Raw genomic sequence first — 15,907 nt, forward strand, 5'->3', positions numbered from 1 at the left:
ACATAAAGCAATGTATTCTACCTCTCAGTTTCACAGGCAAGGCTATGCCTATACACATGAAGATACTTGGTGTTCTAAAATTGTTGTCTGTGAGCCTCTTCCAAAGCACAGGTGTTTTAAATGTTAATTATAATTGTAGGGGTTTACCCTAACTCATACTGGTACAGGAAATATATCAGAGGTGTGATTCTCTAGGGAAACTGGGAGAACCACAGCTGATTTTTTGAAATAAGAACATGCTTACATAGATATTTCAAGGGCATGGGTAGAGTGAACTTGATGTAGATTTCCATCTCCGGTTTATGCTTGGGAGGAGTCTAAAAGATTGTAAACAGCTAGGTGGCTAGCCTTTCAAAGTTCATTTTTTAAAAAATGCACTTTAGAACATTTTCTTTTATGAATGTTTATTTTCTAAATATGGCTTAGTTTATTTTATAAAAACATTAACTTGGACATTTACTGAATTTCAGTTCAAAAGAGGTTCTAAGGCAATTCTTATACAATTGAAAGCGAAAAGGAAAAATATGAATATGCTTTCATGTTGCCTACTTGTGGAAAATAATGAAATTCTACTAGAGAGCTGTTTGATACTAATTTTTGTCTTTCAAACATTTTCTCTTAATACTAAAAAATATATAAATCATTTACATAAAACTAAATGCAAAGGAAGGCACAGCTGGTTATAGTGTCTATAAGCATAGTTCAGCGTATGCAGAATTAAAGAGAAAAAAAGCTTCACATCCTTATTAGTTATACTGAAAACCATTAAGAAAAGTTCTTCACTGTCAACAGTGTTCAACACTTAAGAGCTAAGAAGATATAAAACAAAAACATTAAAATTCACTTAATGCCAAACAGATCTTCATATATACTTGAATATAAAAAAAAAAGTTTTAAAAATGCTAACATAAATCTAGACCATCCATGTTATGAAAAGTGCAAACCAAATTAACAGAGGGTTTCACAATGTCCTTCTCATGACACAGGTAAACTAGCCCAGGGGGACAAATTTGTCTCATCAGTTAATAAGTCTTTAATTGTGGCCAGATGTCATCAGGATTTCTGAGAGTTCGAAGAAAGCAGTACTGGAGAAGCAGCTCTATCCAGACTGGGGATTGGCACTGGCATGTGGCCATTAAGCAGTGTTGGAAACTGTAGGGAACAAAAGAGTTTTAAAATAATTATTGCAGACCCATTGGGAAGAACCTGAGTTCTTTACATTCCTAGACAGACCATGGTGGATCACCCCTGGGAGACAGGTCGGTTGCAAATTATTTTACAGAATGAGATCACGGTTACACAGAGCAAAGAATAGGGCCCAGAAAATCTCCCTAATTATTAAATACCTAGGCCACTAGAAAAAAAAAAATGTATATATGTTGCTAAAGCATGTTCTAATACTTTTAAAAGTAATACTTTTAAAAGGTTCCAAGCTACTCAGAATGCTGATTTGCAAGACAACACACTCAACCTGGTTCTCATGTAAAACTTCTAATAGTATTTTGAAAATGGCCATGGTTTGTCCAGAGTACTATAAAGATGCTTCTCAGTAACTATTAAAAATAAGTACTTTACCTTAAAAGGCTTAGAAAGCAAGAATATATTTTGGGGCTGAGGAAGTATTCTTTTTAATTACAATGACAAATAATATCCTACTTCACGGTAACAATACTTAAAAAGTTAATTTTTGTATTGTTGGCAACTAAGATGATAAATGGGATAAAGGTACCTGGCTTTGATGACAACTTTCAGGTCTGAAAGAAATAACCACAACTATACTCCCAACTGAACAAGAATAATTAAAGGCCTCCCTTTAATACATTACTATGCATAACTAGATTTTCATTGTCCAGAATGATAGGTGTCAAAATGATCTCCCGGCTATCTTCTAGTTTAATTGCTATTTTGTCTAGATAAGTTAATACTAAATTTCAATACTGAATATCAAACTGCAAAACCTAGCACAAGGTAGAAGTACTGTACAATAAATACTTATAGATTTGTCCAATTTTCAAACTATTTCAATAATTTATGTCTGGTGCCTTGCAGTTTATCAGTGGTTGTCACTTCAGTTGATATCTAGGATCCTGTAAGGTAAGTTTGGTTATCCCCACAGAGCATGTGGGGGTGCTCTTTAAATACTATTTCAATTTCCTTAATGGTCATTTAACATATTCAAGGATTTGTTTCTTTTCTGACACTTTGGAATTTTAGTTGTTTGTAGAATTTTACCCATTTCAACTGAGTTATCACACCTATTAAACATATAGCTTATACTCTTTTAAAAGATCCATGCTCCTAACTACTAGTCTCATTGACTTGATTTTAGCGTAGACCCTGGAAGAAGAGCGGGTTTTGAATTTTCATTCCTTTAGCTTATTTGCAGTCTTATCTCATTTTGGTTTGTGACCATTTTACTGGTCAGTTTTTGGTTTTGTTAATCTTCCTGTTTAAATCTAGATATTATTGATTTCTGCCCTCCTCAGTTGTAGTTCCTCTTGCCTGGCTTTTCTGGCATGTTTCATCTTTATTGACTCCCCACGTCCACTCTCTTAAGTTGCAGCATTCCCCCAACTTTACCCTCTGCCTGCCTTTCTCCCATACTGGACTCAACAGTCATTTCCTGCTATCAGTTAGATGTCCCCATCAGTGCTTCTTCCCCAATAGCCTGCAATTCTGTGCTCACTCAAGTCAGTCAGAGTGGTGATAGGAGCATGACCCTAAACTTGAATCCAGGTTTTGCTACTTATTAACATGCGGTCTTGGGTAAACTGAGCAACATCTCTGGGCCTTCGTTTCCTTAGGTTTTCAAAAAGAACTACTGGGAGTACAGCTGACTCTTGAACAACACAGGTTTGCAAATTTTTTCAACAAACAGCATAATACTGTAAACGTCTTTTCCTTACAATTTTCTTTTCCCTAGCTTACTTTTTATAAGAATACATACAGCATGTAATACATGGAACATGCAAAGTATGTGTCAGCTGTTACCAGAAAGGTTTCTGGTCAACATTAGGCTAATGTTTTTGAACAGTCAGAAGTTATACATGGATTTTCAACTGCAAGGGGGGGTGAGCACCCCTAAACCCCACATTGTTCAAGGGTCAACTGTATTAAATGAGAAGCCATGAAAAGCACTCTAAACAATGTCTAACATACAGTAGCCCTCAAAAAATGTGAGCTTCTTATACAAAAGTAATCTTTGTCTCTTCCTAAATTTCACTACTTCTTACTCCTGAAACCCAACTAAAAGTCTTCCTCTCAATTTTACCCCTGGAATGTCTTCTAAATATATTCCCATTTCCACTATAATCTAAAAAATGATTTTCCCATCAGTGTTTGAAGTAATACAAATTTTTCTCATCTCTTCCTTCCCTCCCTTCAATCCTTTCTCCACATGCTGTCAGCAATATGTTTCTAAAATAGAGATTATATAGGGGCACCTAGGTGGCTCAGTTAAGTGTCTGACTTCGGTTCGGGTCATGATCTCTTGGTTCATGAGTTCGAGCCCCACATCGGGTTCCATGCTGACAGCATGGAGCCTGCTTGGGATTCTTGCTCTCTTCCTCTCTCTCTGCCCCTCCCCCACTCATGCTCGTTCTCTCAAAATAAACTATAAGAAATATTTAAAATAGAGATTTTTATTACACTATCTCCAGCTAAGAAAGCCTCCCATGGTTACTTAAGAGATTAAGGTGGAAAACTCTGAGCATACTATTCAAGGCCCACAGCTGCTTTTCCAGTCACCCAGTCCCTTCCTGAACAGACTGTGTACTTGCATAGTCAAATCATGCAAATTATCTAGAAGGTGCTTTTCTCTCACCCAAAATCCTGTCCTTTCTTCCCAGCTCAGGTGTCACTTGTTTCCTGGAGCTTCCATCTAGTCCCCAGCTAGAAAATTAGTCCCTGTTGGGTTCCTACAATGTTTTGTTTATATGTCTATTATTCCCATATTGTATATCCTCTACAATCCCTGATAACACAGCACTGCAAATCTCTTCTGGGTTAGATCTGTTGAATTAAAAATTACAGAAAACCTTCTTAATTGAAAACCTTAATTAGCCCTGCCTTGTTTTGAGATATTAACTGTACCTATTCCAAATTTGATCAGTCTGTTTCGAAAGTGGAACAGACATCCTATAGATAAAAGTTCCAAATACCAAACTGTTCAGACCAGAATCACTTTATTTTTAAATATACCTCTTCCAGAAAAACTAGTGTCTTCTCTCCCCTTCCTTTAAATTCTCCAGTATCTGCTATAACTTGCCACAATAATTATACCAGTGGACCTTCTGTGCAAAAACTCTTCCACTCTGTCAACTGTTACCCTAAGGATTCTGACTTACTTTTCTAATTATCACAACGGGAAACTTGCCAGCATCATTTAAAGCTTACTGTAGCCCAAGTGTATTTCTGTTATTCCTCCAACACATTTACAGTATATGTGAAAAGTTTGTTATTTTTAAAGAAAATTATTAGTTTGAAAGGAGCACTGTTGATAATCTGAATTTCGAATATTCTTACGTTTTACTTACTGTTTTAAAAACTTTTGGTTCCAACTTCTGTCACAACTGCTCTTATCATAGGAAGAGTGATAAAATTTTAAAGGCCACAAAGTTGTTTTTCCTTAGTTTTATGGACCCTAATGACAGAGGGCACAAGGCCCTGCCAGCCATCTAAAAATGATTATATTCCTCATCCTGACCTTGTGTTTGTAGTTTGGGTTGTAGTTTTGTTTTGAATGGCTCTGGTGAGAGGAGAGGTACATTTTGTGAAATGAAAATTTTGAAGCAGGTGGTCTTTAAATGCAGCAGTTTCTTCTGCAGAATTCTAATTGTAAGTTAGGAACCACCGGTCTACAGTGGTTCTCAAAGTGGATTCCTAGAGCAGCAGCATCACTGCGATCTCGGAAAGATGTTATTTTCAGGCCCCAACTGAGATGTTCTGAATCAGAAACTCTTGGGTTGGGGCCCAACAAGTTTTTAACACCCCATTTAAGCTGATTCTGTTGCACACTAACTTTGAGAGCTACTGGTTTCTCCATGACCGAAGAGAAGAGGATATATATATCCAACACCCAGAGTTCCTATTATCTTGACAGTGTGTAGAAACACTACGGACATGGGCAGTTGTCACTGTTAGGAGTGATGGGCTGGAAAAGGTTTAGATTCTAAGGCAAGGGATCCTAAAGAACTCCCAACTAACAGTTTTCCATGGATTCCTTAGGAGATCACTAAGCCCTGTACCAGTCAGGTGGCAGAATTCCCAGTAAGGAAGGAAGGGAGATTCCATTCGTTATTCACAAACATCTAGTGAACCCTACGGAGGAGGCCTTGTTAGATGTAGGACTGGAGTAGGACTTCAGTCCCCAGGCCCACAGAGCTCACCGTACACATGCTCCAAACAACTTCTGCTCTAATCAGGAACTCGAATACTAGAAGACTGCTGCTCCAACCTGAATACCAGGAAGTAAGGTCTTTTAACTCTACCAAAAGATTACTAATCTGAAACTTTGCCAGTACTTCACTTGCTCACTGCTTTTTGCTCACTGCTTCTAGTTTTTGTTTCCCTGCCTGAGTTCAGATGGATAAGAATCAACATGTTGGCCGTGTATGACCATAGCTCAATTTCTTGTGATGCGAAGACAGGCCTGAAGAGAAACTTGATTACTCTAGGGATATACAGTCCCTACCTCAACCTTCCTAGGAAACCAGAGAAGCAAGATAGCAATCAAAACCTCTTTAGCTCTACCTTTCTTCCAAGACCCTAAATCCCAGCATGTATAGCCCCTGGCACAGAGAAGGTAAATATTAACTTTGACAAGCAAAATGACCCACTCAGAAAAGCATGGAGACCTGATCTTTTTAACAACATTCTTAGACAATTCTTATTCTTTTCTTTTTAAAATAATCTCTACATTGAATGTGGGGCTCCAACTCACGACTGTGAGATCAAGAGCCACATGCTCTACAGACTGAGCCATCAGGTGCTCCAGTTTCTTGGTGAATTCTTAGACATCCATTCATTTAGTCAGTCAGCGATAATTACTAAGCATCATTTGTGTGCCCAGCGATGTGCCCAACACAGGGGGCACGCTGCAGTAAACAAGAAACACGATGCAGTTCCAGCCTCCTGAGGGCCCACAGTCTAGTGGAGATTGCCAGGCGAACAGGCAATCATAAATACAGAGTGGTCAGTGCTAGGTGCAAGGGGAGAAAAGAACTACAACTATCTTGGGTGAGCCACTCAGTGGCAGGGGGTGGGGGGGGAGGGCAGGCATGGGATTTAGGGTGGATGAGATCAACAGGCTAGAGAGAGGGTGTTTTCACTTCCCCCAGCTTCGCTTCGCTCCTATCCCTAGGACTCTATTCCCTTAATAATAACATCTTGGTCTGTGAGAAACAGTCTTTGAGTCTTTCAAAGAGGAAATACTGATTACCACACGATAGCAGGCAATGCACTGCATAATTGCAGTGTGTGAATGAATAATAAACATGCCTACCTAGTAACAGGACTTGTGCAAGATAAAGCAGCTACGATTGTTTTTAACCAAATGCCCTAGATGTTCCTTTCTTATGGAACAGGGAGAACTTGAGGACGATTCACAGAATTCTACAGATAACTTTTCTATTACAGTATGGAAATTCTTCATTATTTTTGTTTTTCAGTTTATTTCAAGTAATGTCAATATGTTGATTAATTTTTTAAAGTATGAGCTACTATAAAATCATTTTAAAGTTGTCCCTTTTCCTGAATAAATTTCCAGTTCTTATAGGCAGTAAAGATATCCAAATACTTCGAGAATTAATTGTTCCATTTGTGGATATCTGACACAAATACACTGTTTCTGCCTCAGTGAAAATGTCTGCCTTTGAAGGCTGGCTTTTATAGCCCATCATCTCCCTTTAGAAACTTCACATTTTAACCAAATGGAGGGTAGTGTTCTGTAACCTATGCAGGATTTACTGGGGAAACACATCCCTTAGAAGTTTAGTGTGTACAAGTTCATTTCTAAATGCTCACCTGGAACAGCGTGTTTGGCCCTTGCAACCGGGCAGGACTCAGAGGAGCAACTGGACTAAGGCTGCTCCAGAAATGTATGCTGGATAGCAGTGGACTCGGGGTCAGAAGCAATCCATTTGGTGTCTGGGGAAAAAAGCACACAGATTTTGATAAAGGTATCCGCTGACTCTAGCTGTGATCAGCACTGAGGCTAGGTACACTAGCCTTGAACCAAGAAACAAGCCTCACCATCTTAGGAAAATCTGGAAACCATGTTATTTCTGCAAGGCTGTGCACAGTTTAATTTTCTTCAATGCTAACTGTATTAGCAATTTTATAAAGGAGAAAAGTATGGACAAGTTACCTCCCCTAAACATTCTAGTTGTAAAACAAGTTTATAGCAACTTCTGTCCAGGTGGTCTCTTCAATTTGCCTCCCTTCCCCCATTAAACAAGATTTAGTGTACAAAATGGGACTCCATGAAGGGGCTATATTTTTATCTCTTTTCTTATTTTCTTACAATGGACATCCACTTCTTGGGTTACACACACACACTTTTTAAAGGGCCTCTCGAGCTTCACTTTCCCAGAAAGCAGCAGCCCTTTCAGATTTTAGGATTTGCTGTTAAAATACCCTGTAGCAGCTTCTTCAAAAGTTCTGAACTAGGTTTTCCAAATTCCACTCCGGATGTGGGGCTGATGAGAATTCATCTCCCTGGCAATGATTTGGAGGGGGAAAAATTCTTTCTTGTTAGACTGGGTGTAAAGCCAAAACTCTGGGTTTCCCAGGGGAGTGCCAAGGACTGCATCTGCTCGCACACACACAGCAGGAGTCCTGGCCTGCAAGCCAGCTAGAGGGCAGAAGAAACAACTCGCCCAGCTGGTAAGTCTGCATGGCTTTTGTTCTCAGCTGAGGCAACCTCCTGGCCCAGGGTGGTTTTGCACCTTTGGTGACTAGAAGGAGCCCCTCCGCGGTTTTATGATCTCAGTAAGGTGCTTTGTGTAATGAGAACCACAGCAAAGGCTCCAGTGTGCACACTGCATCATGTTGGATGCTAGAGTGTTATTTTTTCCTAGAATTGGCTTCAGCAGCTTTGTTAATTATCGGGAACATGTGGCATAAACCTAAGTTGAAAGGTCTGCTGTGTTCAGCGGAAAGGAGACAAACCTCCAAAGGTTCTCAAACTGTGAAGCTACTGAAAGGTGAACTAATTTATACCAAGTCATTTGAATCTTTGATTCCACAGCATTGCCTACACGTGGAATGGCCAGTGAGGTTATTAGGATAAATACGTGTTCTGGAGGTGCTTCCCAGTTCTAATGCAAGGCCGTTTCACAAATGCACCTGGCCATCTGGTCTGACGATTAAGACTTTTTTAGCATGGGCTCTGCCAGTGTTCCAACCTCAGAACCACTACTTACTACTAAGGTCATCTCTCTCTGCCTTGGTCTCCTCATCTGTAAAATGGGGAGGAAAAAAATGCCTACATTACAGGATTGCTAGGAAGATGAAATAAGATGGTCTATGTAAAACTCTATACATGTGCCTGGCACACAGCAAACGCTCAAGAAGTGTTCATAAAAAGTGAACCTGACGTATTCTATGAATTTCATCTGTTCATGGGAGAAATTCTCAATGTATATATAACCGTACTCAATGTCCTGAAACCAGGCACCTGCCGGTACCTTCAAGGCTCCTCTCGGCCATATTAGGCTCAAGTGCACAAGCTCAAATGATCGGAGAACTAATATTTGCACGTTGCACTGGAACCAAATTCCAACCACAATATGCCACATTAACAGTGTGTTCAGGGCCTCCTAGCTTACTTACCAATGAAGCTCCCCAAGTTCGAAAGAGACAATAAGCCTAGACTACAAAACCCAGCTAGCTAGCTTTCTCTTATTCATGGCCATAAGTATACATCCACTCCTTTGTGATCTTTTGAGCAATACATGAAGTGTAGAATTTGTATTTTAGTCTAAAATGCGTGCACACTTGTTTCTCAGGGATGCAGGATGTACTCAGAATACAGCAGCCATCAATTTCGCATGTCTGAAATATCTTCTATTAATATATGCAAATAAATATTTTTGAAATGACTTCATTCACTCTTCTCCCTCCCATCCCCGTTCTCCCTGAAGATCTTCTGGCTATAAAGAAAAAACTATTTGGGTTGCTCTTTCAAGGGACGGTCCTCTTAACGCTCACCCTGGCTAATCTCCAGTACAGTGAGTTTTCAGAGCCTCTTTCCACAAGCTCTTGGAGTCAGGCAAGGTGGTATGGGCTGGGCCCGAGGGCTAGAGGCTAAAGAAAGAAGCCACAGGCAAAATGCATGCTTCCTCTTCCTTCACCAAAGGATATTTTAGTAAATGGGCCCTTCGGGATGGCAGACAGGGAGTTCTTGATCCCATCAGCTGTAGGGAAGGAGAGGCCCGAGGACCCAAGGCAAAGGGTATTGATGTTCAAGGGGAAAGACCTTCCTATCAGGATCTCGTTTTCATCTCCCCCACCCCAACGCGGTTCTTCTTCTGCATAATACAGGGTCTCCTAAAAAGCCTGCACGTTTGAGCTAAACCTGGTGAGCTGGCATTGCCCAGACATACCCCATTTGAGTGCCCTGGTTCAAGGCCCTCTGCCTGGACCGTGCCCTCAGACCTCCTTCTCCACCCTACCCCTGCTTCCCTCTGCCCATCAAAACACCACCCCTTCAAAGGAGACTTTACTGCTTTTCCCTCAGTCTTTCCTCTTTTTCCTGAATCTGTATAACAGTCTATAACCACTTTTTCCTTAACATTTTCTACCTCATTATGTTAATTTGCATATTCTTATTATGCCTCTTACTGTAACGTTTAAGGCATCTTGCTCATCTTTACTCCTCCTGTGGTACCCAGTTTCTAAATACTTGATGAGCTGAAGTGATCTGTAACTCCAGGTGCATCCCCTCACATATCTGTCACCTGTTGGACGTGTCAACTTGGAATGCCCCGCCTGTTCAAACCGGCCTTCCTCACCTTCTTTCCAAACCTAGTGTTTCTTAGGACTCCCCGTGTCTATCAATACCACCACTGATCCATCCACGCAAGAAATACTGAGCACATGGTATGTATCAGGTGCCAAGGATACAATGATAGGACAAGACACGATCCCCGGACTTACAGCCCTGTCTACAACCCAGCATCCTAGTCACTGAGATGCAAAATGCCTCCCACTTGCTACAACCTCTGGGCATGGCCTGTGGATCCTTCTTTGAAGTGACTCTCTTATTTATTTCCCCCATTTCCATTTCTGCTGCATTCAAGGCCTATCACCTTACCAAATGGCATTCAACAAAGGCCACCTAAACCAGTCCACCTCTGGCCTCTCTTCCAATGTAGTCTTCATTTTATTTTATTAAGTGTATTTATTTTGAGAGAGAGATAGAAAGCAGGGGAGGGGCAGAGAGAGAATCCCAAGCAGGCTCTGCATTGTCTGCACAGAGCCCGATGTAGGGCTCCAACTCCCAAACCGTGAGATCATGACCTGAGCCAAAACCAAGAGTGGGACACTTAACCAGCTGAGCCACCCAGGTGCCCCTCTTCCAATCTATTCTGAGCACCGCTACCAAATCAGTCACCCTAACATACTATCTTCCTTTGAAATTCATTGTTTCAGGGGGAAAAAATTCATTAGCCACAATTCTAGGTTGCCCCATGACCTGGTTTCATATGCTCCCTAATTTCCTTATATGAACCCTCCTACTTTGCTTCATGTGTCCTGAACACTATAGAATTCCAGCCTACCAGTCCTTTAGCACTTGTTCCAGAACCTTCCCTGACCACCCAGACCTTATTTCCCTGGGGTACCCTGTTTCCATGATTTTAGGCACCCCTTACATGTTGGTGACTCCCTAACTTTATCTTCAGTCCCAAACTCCTTAGCTCCAGCTGGAACTGGATGTTCTATGTCATACACGTTCCTCACACTCTTGATGGCCCAAAATGGACATGTAACCTTTCACCGCAAGCTTATTCCTATCCTATGCTCCTCATACTCAACTTCTGGCGCTCCCCTACCACCTTCACACCTGTGGATGGCATTCCCTATGTCTCTCTCACATCTGTCCCCTTTGGCCCCACCCAACTGTCACAGCCTTAGATCCCCCTTGTCTTTCATCTGGAATATAACAGTATCCTAACTGGTTCCAGCTTCACCCCTCCACAATCCACGTCATCAAGATGAGTTCTAAAACACAACTATGTCACTCATGCCCCATCTCCCAACCATGGGTTCACCTTTGCAATTTGTCCCCACTCCCTACTGAACCACTGTACTGCCCCTCATTCACTAAGCTGTTTCATATCTTTATGGCTTGGTTCAAGCTGTTCCTCTGCCTACAATGCCCCCCTCACCTTATGTGCCAGATGGTCGCTACCCTGCCCAAGTGTGCTCATGCCTTCCAGGAAGCCCTGTCAACACCGTTCCCCATCCCCAGCAAAATTAATACCTTCTTAATATTTCTTCTGTACTGATCTGGGATAGTGTATCAAAGAATTTAAGGCAAGTTATGAGCTCCTAATGATCAGGGACTAATTCATGTTTGTATCCCCAGCTCCAAGCACCGCATCTTACATGTAATAGGTGCTCGCTTCCTATGTGTTGAATTGGACTGAATGATCCTTCCCCTCTTCTGTTCCTATGGTGCTTCTCTGCACTGTGTATTTGACCCTTGCCACATGCTGTGTGTGTGTGTGTGTGTGTGTGTGTGTGTGTGCGCGCGTGCGTGCCTTGTTTTGGCTAGGTCCTAAGGTCATAAAAATAGGCACTGTACATACTCCTGGTATCCTTTCAGTGATTAGCAAATAATGCTCAATAATTATTTGATGATAGATTCTAAAGGGAATTTGTTTCTCTTTAAAAATCCCAGCAAGCTGTTAATTTCTTATCAAAACGAGTCTGAATTCCTCATCCAGTTTTCAGCGTCCCCTATAATTTCACATCACCCTAAGTTATATTACCCCATATTCTTTACCTATTGGACAGCAAGCTCATAAGAGCAGGAACGGTCTATCTTGTTCACCTCTGTATACCTCGATCACTAGCAAAGAGTAGGTGTTGAACAGTTATCTCCTAGATGAATTAATTAACATAGTAACTGTTCATTACTGACCAAATAGGATATGCATGAGCCACTCAACAACAAGGATATGTGGATTATTTGACTTGGGAATATGAGATACTGGTAAGTCTTGGGGGCTCTAGAAAATAAAGGAGAGGAGATCAGGATGTCCGCTTAACATTCTGTTGTACCAACAAACATCACAAATCTTAGTCTCTCAGAATCCATGACAATGCCATTCTGGGGTTAAAAACAAATCCTCAAATAAATGTCAACTATTTCTGGAAGACTCCTGGAGTTGCCCAAATTCAAGTAAAAACAACGATTTTAAAGACTTTAAGAGAGAAGTTAAATCACACAAAAGTTTGTGTAGCACTCAATGTGCTGATCTTAATGAAAGGGTTCCATGAGAGTTCCAACAGAACTCCATGCGAGTCTACAGGAGATGTAGCAAGTGGCAGGAGGGGGAAAGGAGTTAAGAGCAGAATTGGGAGGAAGCAGTGGAACCAAGAAGGCAAAGGAGGGAGATGAGACAGGCCCGGAGGTGGAGAGAGGGAGGGCATTATCACAATTTGTTTATCCTGGGCAGCCCAGAGCCCAGGGAAGGAAGAACCTTCAGCTGGAGTGTCAAGTCATGCAAAACTCTACCAGCAACATCTTCCACTGTCGAGAGCTTCTGGAAGGACCACCTGTCCCCTATAGGGTCAGTATAGAGAAAGCTTTAGGCTAAGCTGGAAGAGTGTTGTGGACAGTGGGATGAAGGGGAAAATTGCTTTTGTGATAATGGCAAAGGAGACAGTAGGATGAGAAACCAGTCCAGAGCTGGGACACGAGGCAATATATCCTCAGTGCTCCTCATCAGACACATCCATTTTACTCCAAATTCCCACCTCATGATTTTGGCCCAAAGCTGTTACCTCCACCAGCACGTGAAGAAAGGAGGTTTTCACATTTCAGTCCTCTGCAGGTTCTCTCCACTCAATTAATGCCAATCAAGGCCGCTGCTAATAAAACAGCCTGGGGCATGCATGCTCAGACTCTGACGAGGAGTTCATGCCCCGATGCCCGCGCATATCTGAGTTCAGCATCTTAAACATCACACGTGAGATTAACAGAGGCCTTGGCATAAATGAAGGGAAAAGCAACGGGGCAGCCTCCGGTTCTGAACTAACTGCACATTGAGAACAGGTGAGGAGGGAGACACCGAACAGAAGAGACAAACGGAAGGAAGAGTGACAGACAATACCACGGTACAGAGGACGCACGGAACCAGCCAGCTGGCACTCTTCCGGTCTCTATGGCGCCTGGCTAGGAACCAAGAGGGTTTCACATCTTGGCTCCTCCCTCATCTCAACTTCTGTAGTTCATGCCATGAGAGAGAACATCCTTGCTCTTCTACCAACCGTCCAGTGTGACCTCAGTGGCTGAGCTCCAACTACATCACTGCTGGGTACGCAGCTGGCTTTTGTACGCTCTGTCCTCAGTTCCTCATATCCACCCCTTGAGGGGTGTTTGGGTGATCATCACGTCCGTCTATATTCATAATCTTGGTTCCCAAGAGTAACCACGACTGGGCAGTACGGGTCCCAGCGGATGCGCCACACGTAGTTCGGAAGGGCACAGAGGCTATGGTTTGGGGCATAATACACATTTTTTCATGCGCGTCGTACCCTAGGTGTTTCAAATCTGAATTTGGGCCTGTGCAAGGTAGGTGGTTGAAGATGATCCCCGGAAGGAAATGTAACCACATGACCCTGCTCGTGCCAAGATGCTCTTAATCCTACCATTCCTCCTGCCATATTTCTGGCTGAAAGTAACTGGGAATTATTCTTGGGATGAGTAAAAAATAAATAAACGGTTCTTGGGATAAATAAACTAAATTCTTGGGAATTTCGTTTTCAGGGTATCAAGTTATTACAGCACACCTTTCATTTCTTCTTTAAAGACAAGGGTAAAGAAAGGTTGATAGGAGGTTCCCACTGGTAACAATGTTTACGTACAAAGGTGTCACTGCACACAGCACAGCCCACAGAGGAAAGTAATTTCTGTGATAGAAAGTGCGAAGGTAGGAGGGAAACCAATGAGCTGCAGGAATGAGACATCACTGCTGCCTGTGGGGGCAAAGGCCCAAGTCTCCTTCAGGCGAGGAAACCCCTGGAGTTGACCTGGAAGCAAAGGGAAGGTTTTCACTCCCACCCCCTGGGAGGATTTCGGGGAAATGGGCTCACCCCTCGGGATGAGGCCAGCCGCTGAGAGAGCTGACCTTGCCTCTGACTGTGCACTGAGGGAGAACCGTGGCTCCAGGGTTCATTTCTGAGGCACCCAAAGCAGTTCCTGGGGGAGGGAATCTCTGAGAATCCAAATCCTACACTGACTCCAAGCCTGCCCTAAACACCTGGAGGACTGTCAAGCCGAGACAGGTGTGACCGTCCTGTCCGATCTCAGAGAAACGACTTGGATGAACACCTGACCCGAGTCCTGCCCTTGCTCTGGCCTCCCTCCGGTTTCTTCCTCCCTGTCAGCCACCGTTGGCTGCACTGGGTGCAGAACTGATGCTGCTGGAAGGTGAGGGAATTCAAGTCCTGAGATTCCACCATCCCCCAAAGGCAACCCTTAACTCCTCTGAATCCATTCAGAGCACTACCCAGTGGCCACCCCCTGACCCCTCGGCTTGGTCCAGAGGCACTCTCAGCCCGAGGCCAGACCCTGCCCTTGGCCTCTCTCCCTTTGGAAGCCCCGATCCCATTTCTTGGGCTTCCTGACACCAACTCACAATCAACATCCTACACTCGCCGCTTGGCTGAGGACCACTCACTCTCATCTGCCCAAGGCACAGGTGGTTTATGAAAGCATCTGGCTTTCCTCTGGTTTCCCCTCCCTGGCTTTAGGCTGTTCTAGTGGGTCGTGTCTCCCAGTCCCGAGTTTAGCATTCACTTGTTCATGTCCACGCTCTATCCCTTCTCATGTCAAGGTTCCTCCTCCCCTCAGCCCAGCCATACCATCCATCCTCAGCCCCACTGAGCAGAGCCACCCTAGACCCACCGTGTCCAGTCCAAAACCACAGGGCTAGCCTGAGCTGCATTCCTGAGACAGCTACGGGACTGGCATCTGTTCAGAGACGGTGACACAGGCTCACAGAGAAAGCAGATATGGAAATCAGAGTTGGCCTTGGCCTTGCTCAAGACCTCTCTAAACCTTACAGTTGTAAACACAAAGGAGGCCAGGGGAGATCATCCTCAGATTGTCCACCCTGGCAGTTACTTCTTGGAGCTACTCCAGGAACCGGTTTCTGAGCCATTTTACTCAGCAGTTCTCGGCCCCTGGACAGTTGTGTTTGATTAGAAGACGCCTGATTGAAAGCACACGTGCTCATTCTGACCATAGCTGAGCCCTTCGCCCTCCCTCCGCACAAGGGCAGCATGCTCATTCTGACCGGCTCACAAGCTTGAGCAGACACAAAATCCCGGTGACACAATCAATTTGGGAGAAGCCATGGAGAGGAAAATGGCCAAGAGTGGCTTTCAGTGGCTTTGGCAGACTCCACAGACTGTTATGATCAGGGACAACTGGGTGTTTTCCCAGTGGGCATGCCAAGAACATTTTACCGAAGAGGATGGATTCTGGAGCAGACTGACAGGGTTCACGTTTGCTTCTCCCACCTGTTACTGTGACCTTGGATGAGTTACTTGACTTCACGTGCCTCATTTACCTCAGCTGGAAAAACGGGACCTAACGGCATCTACTTCATGGGCCTGCCATGCAGAAGAACTGAAGTGGTGCATGGCAAGCGTTTAGAACAGTAGCCGGCAG

General features: G+C 43.3%; 1 protein-coding gene across 3 annotated transcripts in view; it reads right to left on the minus strand.

Annotated features, from left to right (window-relative positions):
* Positions 1–387: 387 nt before the first annotated feature.
* Positions 388–15,907, minus strand: part of ELK3 (ETS transcription factor ELK3) — a 66,050-nt gene continuing 50,530 nt past the window's right edge. For 2 of the 3 annotated variants that reach the window (XM_058741716.1, XM_058741719.1), the window contains exons 4-5: positions 7,024–7,146; positions 388–1,152 (exon numbers count right to left, since the gene is read on the minus strand). In XM_058741716.1, coding sequence (XP_058597699.1) covers positions 1,054–1,152; positions 7,024–7,146 — 222 coding nt within the window. In that variant the 3' untranslated portion in view covers positions 388–1,053. The remainder of the gene's footprint in view (positions 1,153–7,023; positions 7,147–15,907) is intronic. The other variant, XM_058741717.1, reaches the window with a different exon arrangement.

Source organism: Neofelis nebulosa, chromosome 8 (assembly GCF_028018385.1).
Source record: "Neofelis nebulosa isolate mNeoNeb1 chromosome 8, mNeoNeb1.pri, whole genome shotgun sequence".
Classification (NCBI taxonomy): domain Eukaryota; kingdom Metazoa; phylum Chordata; class Mammalia; order Carnivora; family Felidae; genus Neofelis; species Neofelis nebulosa.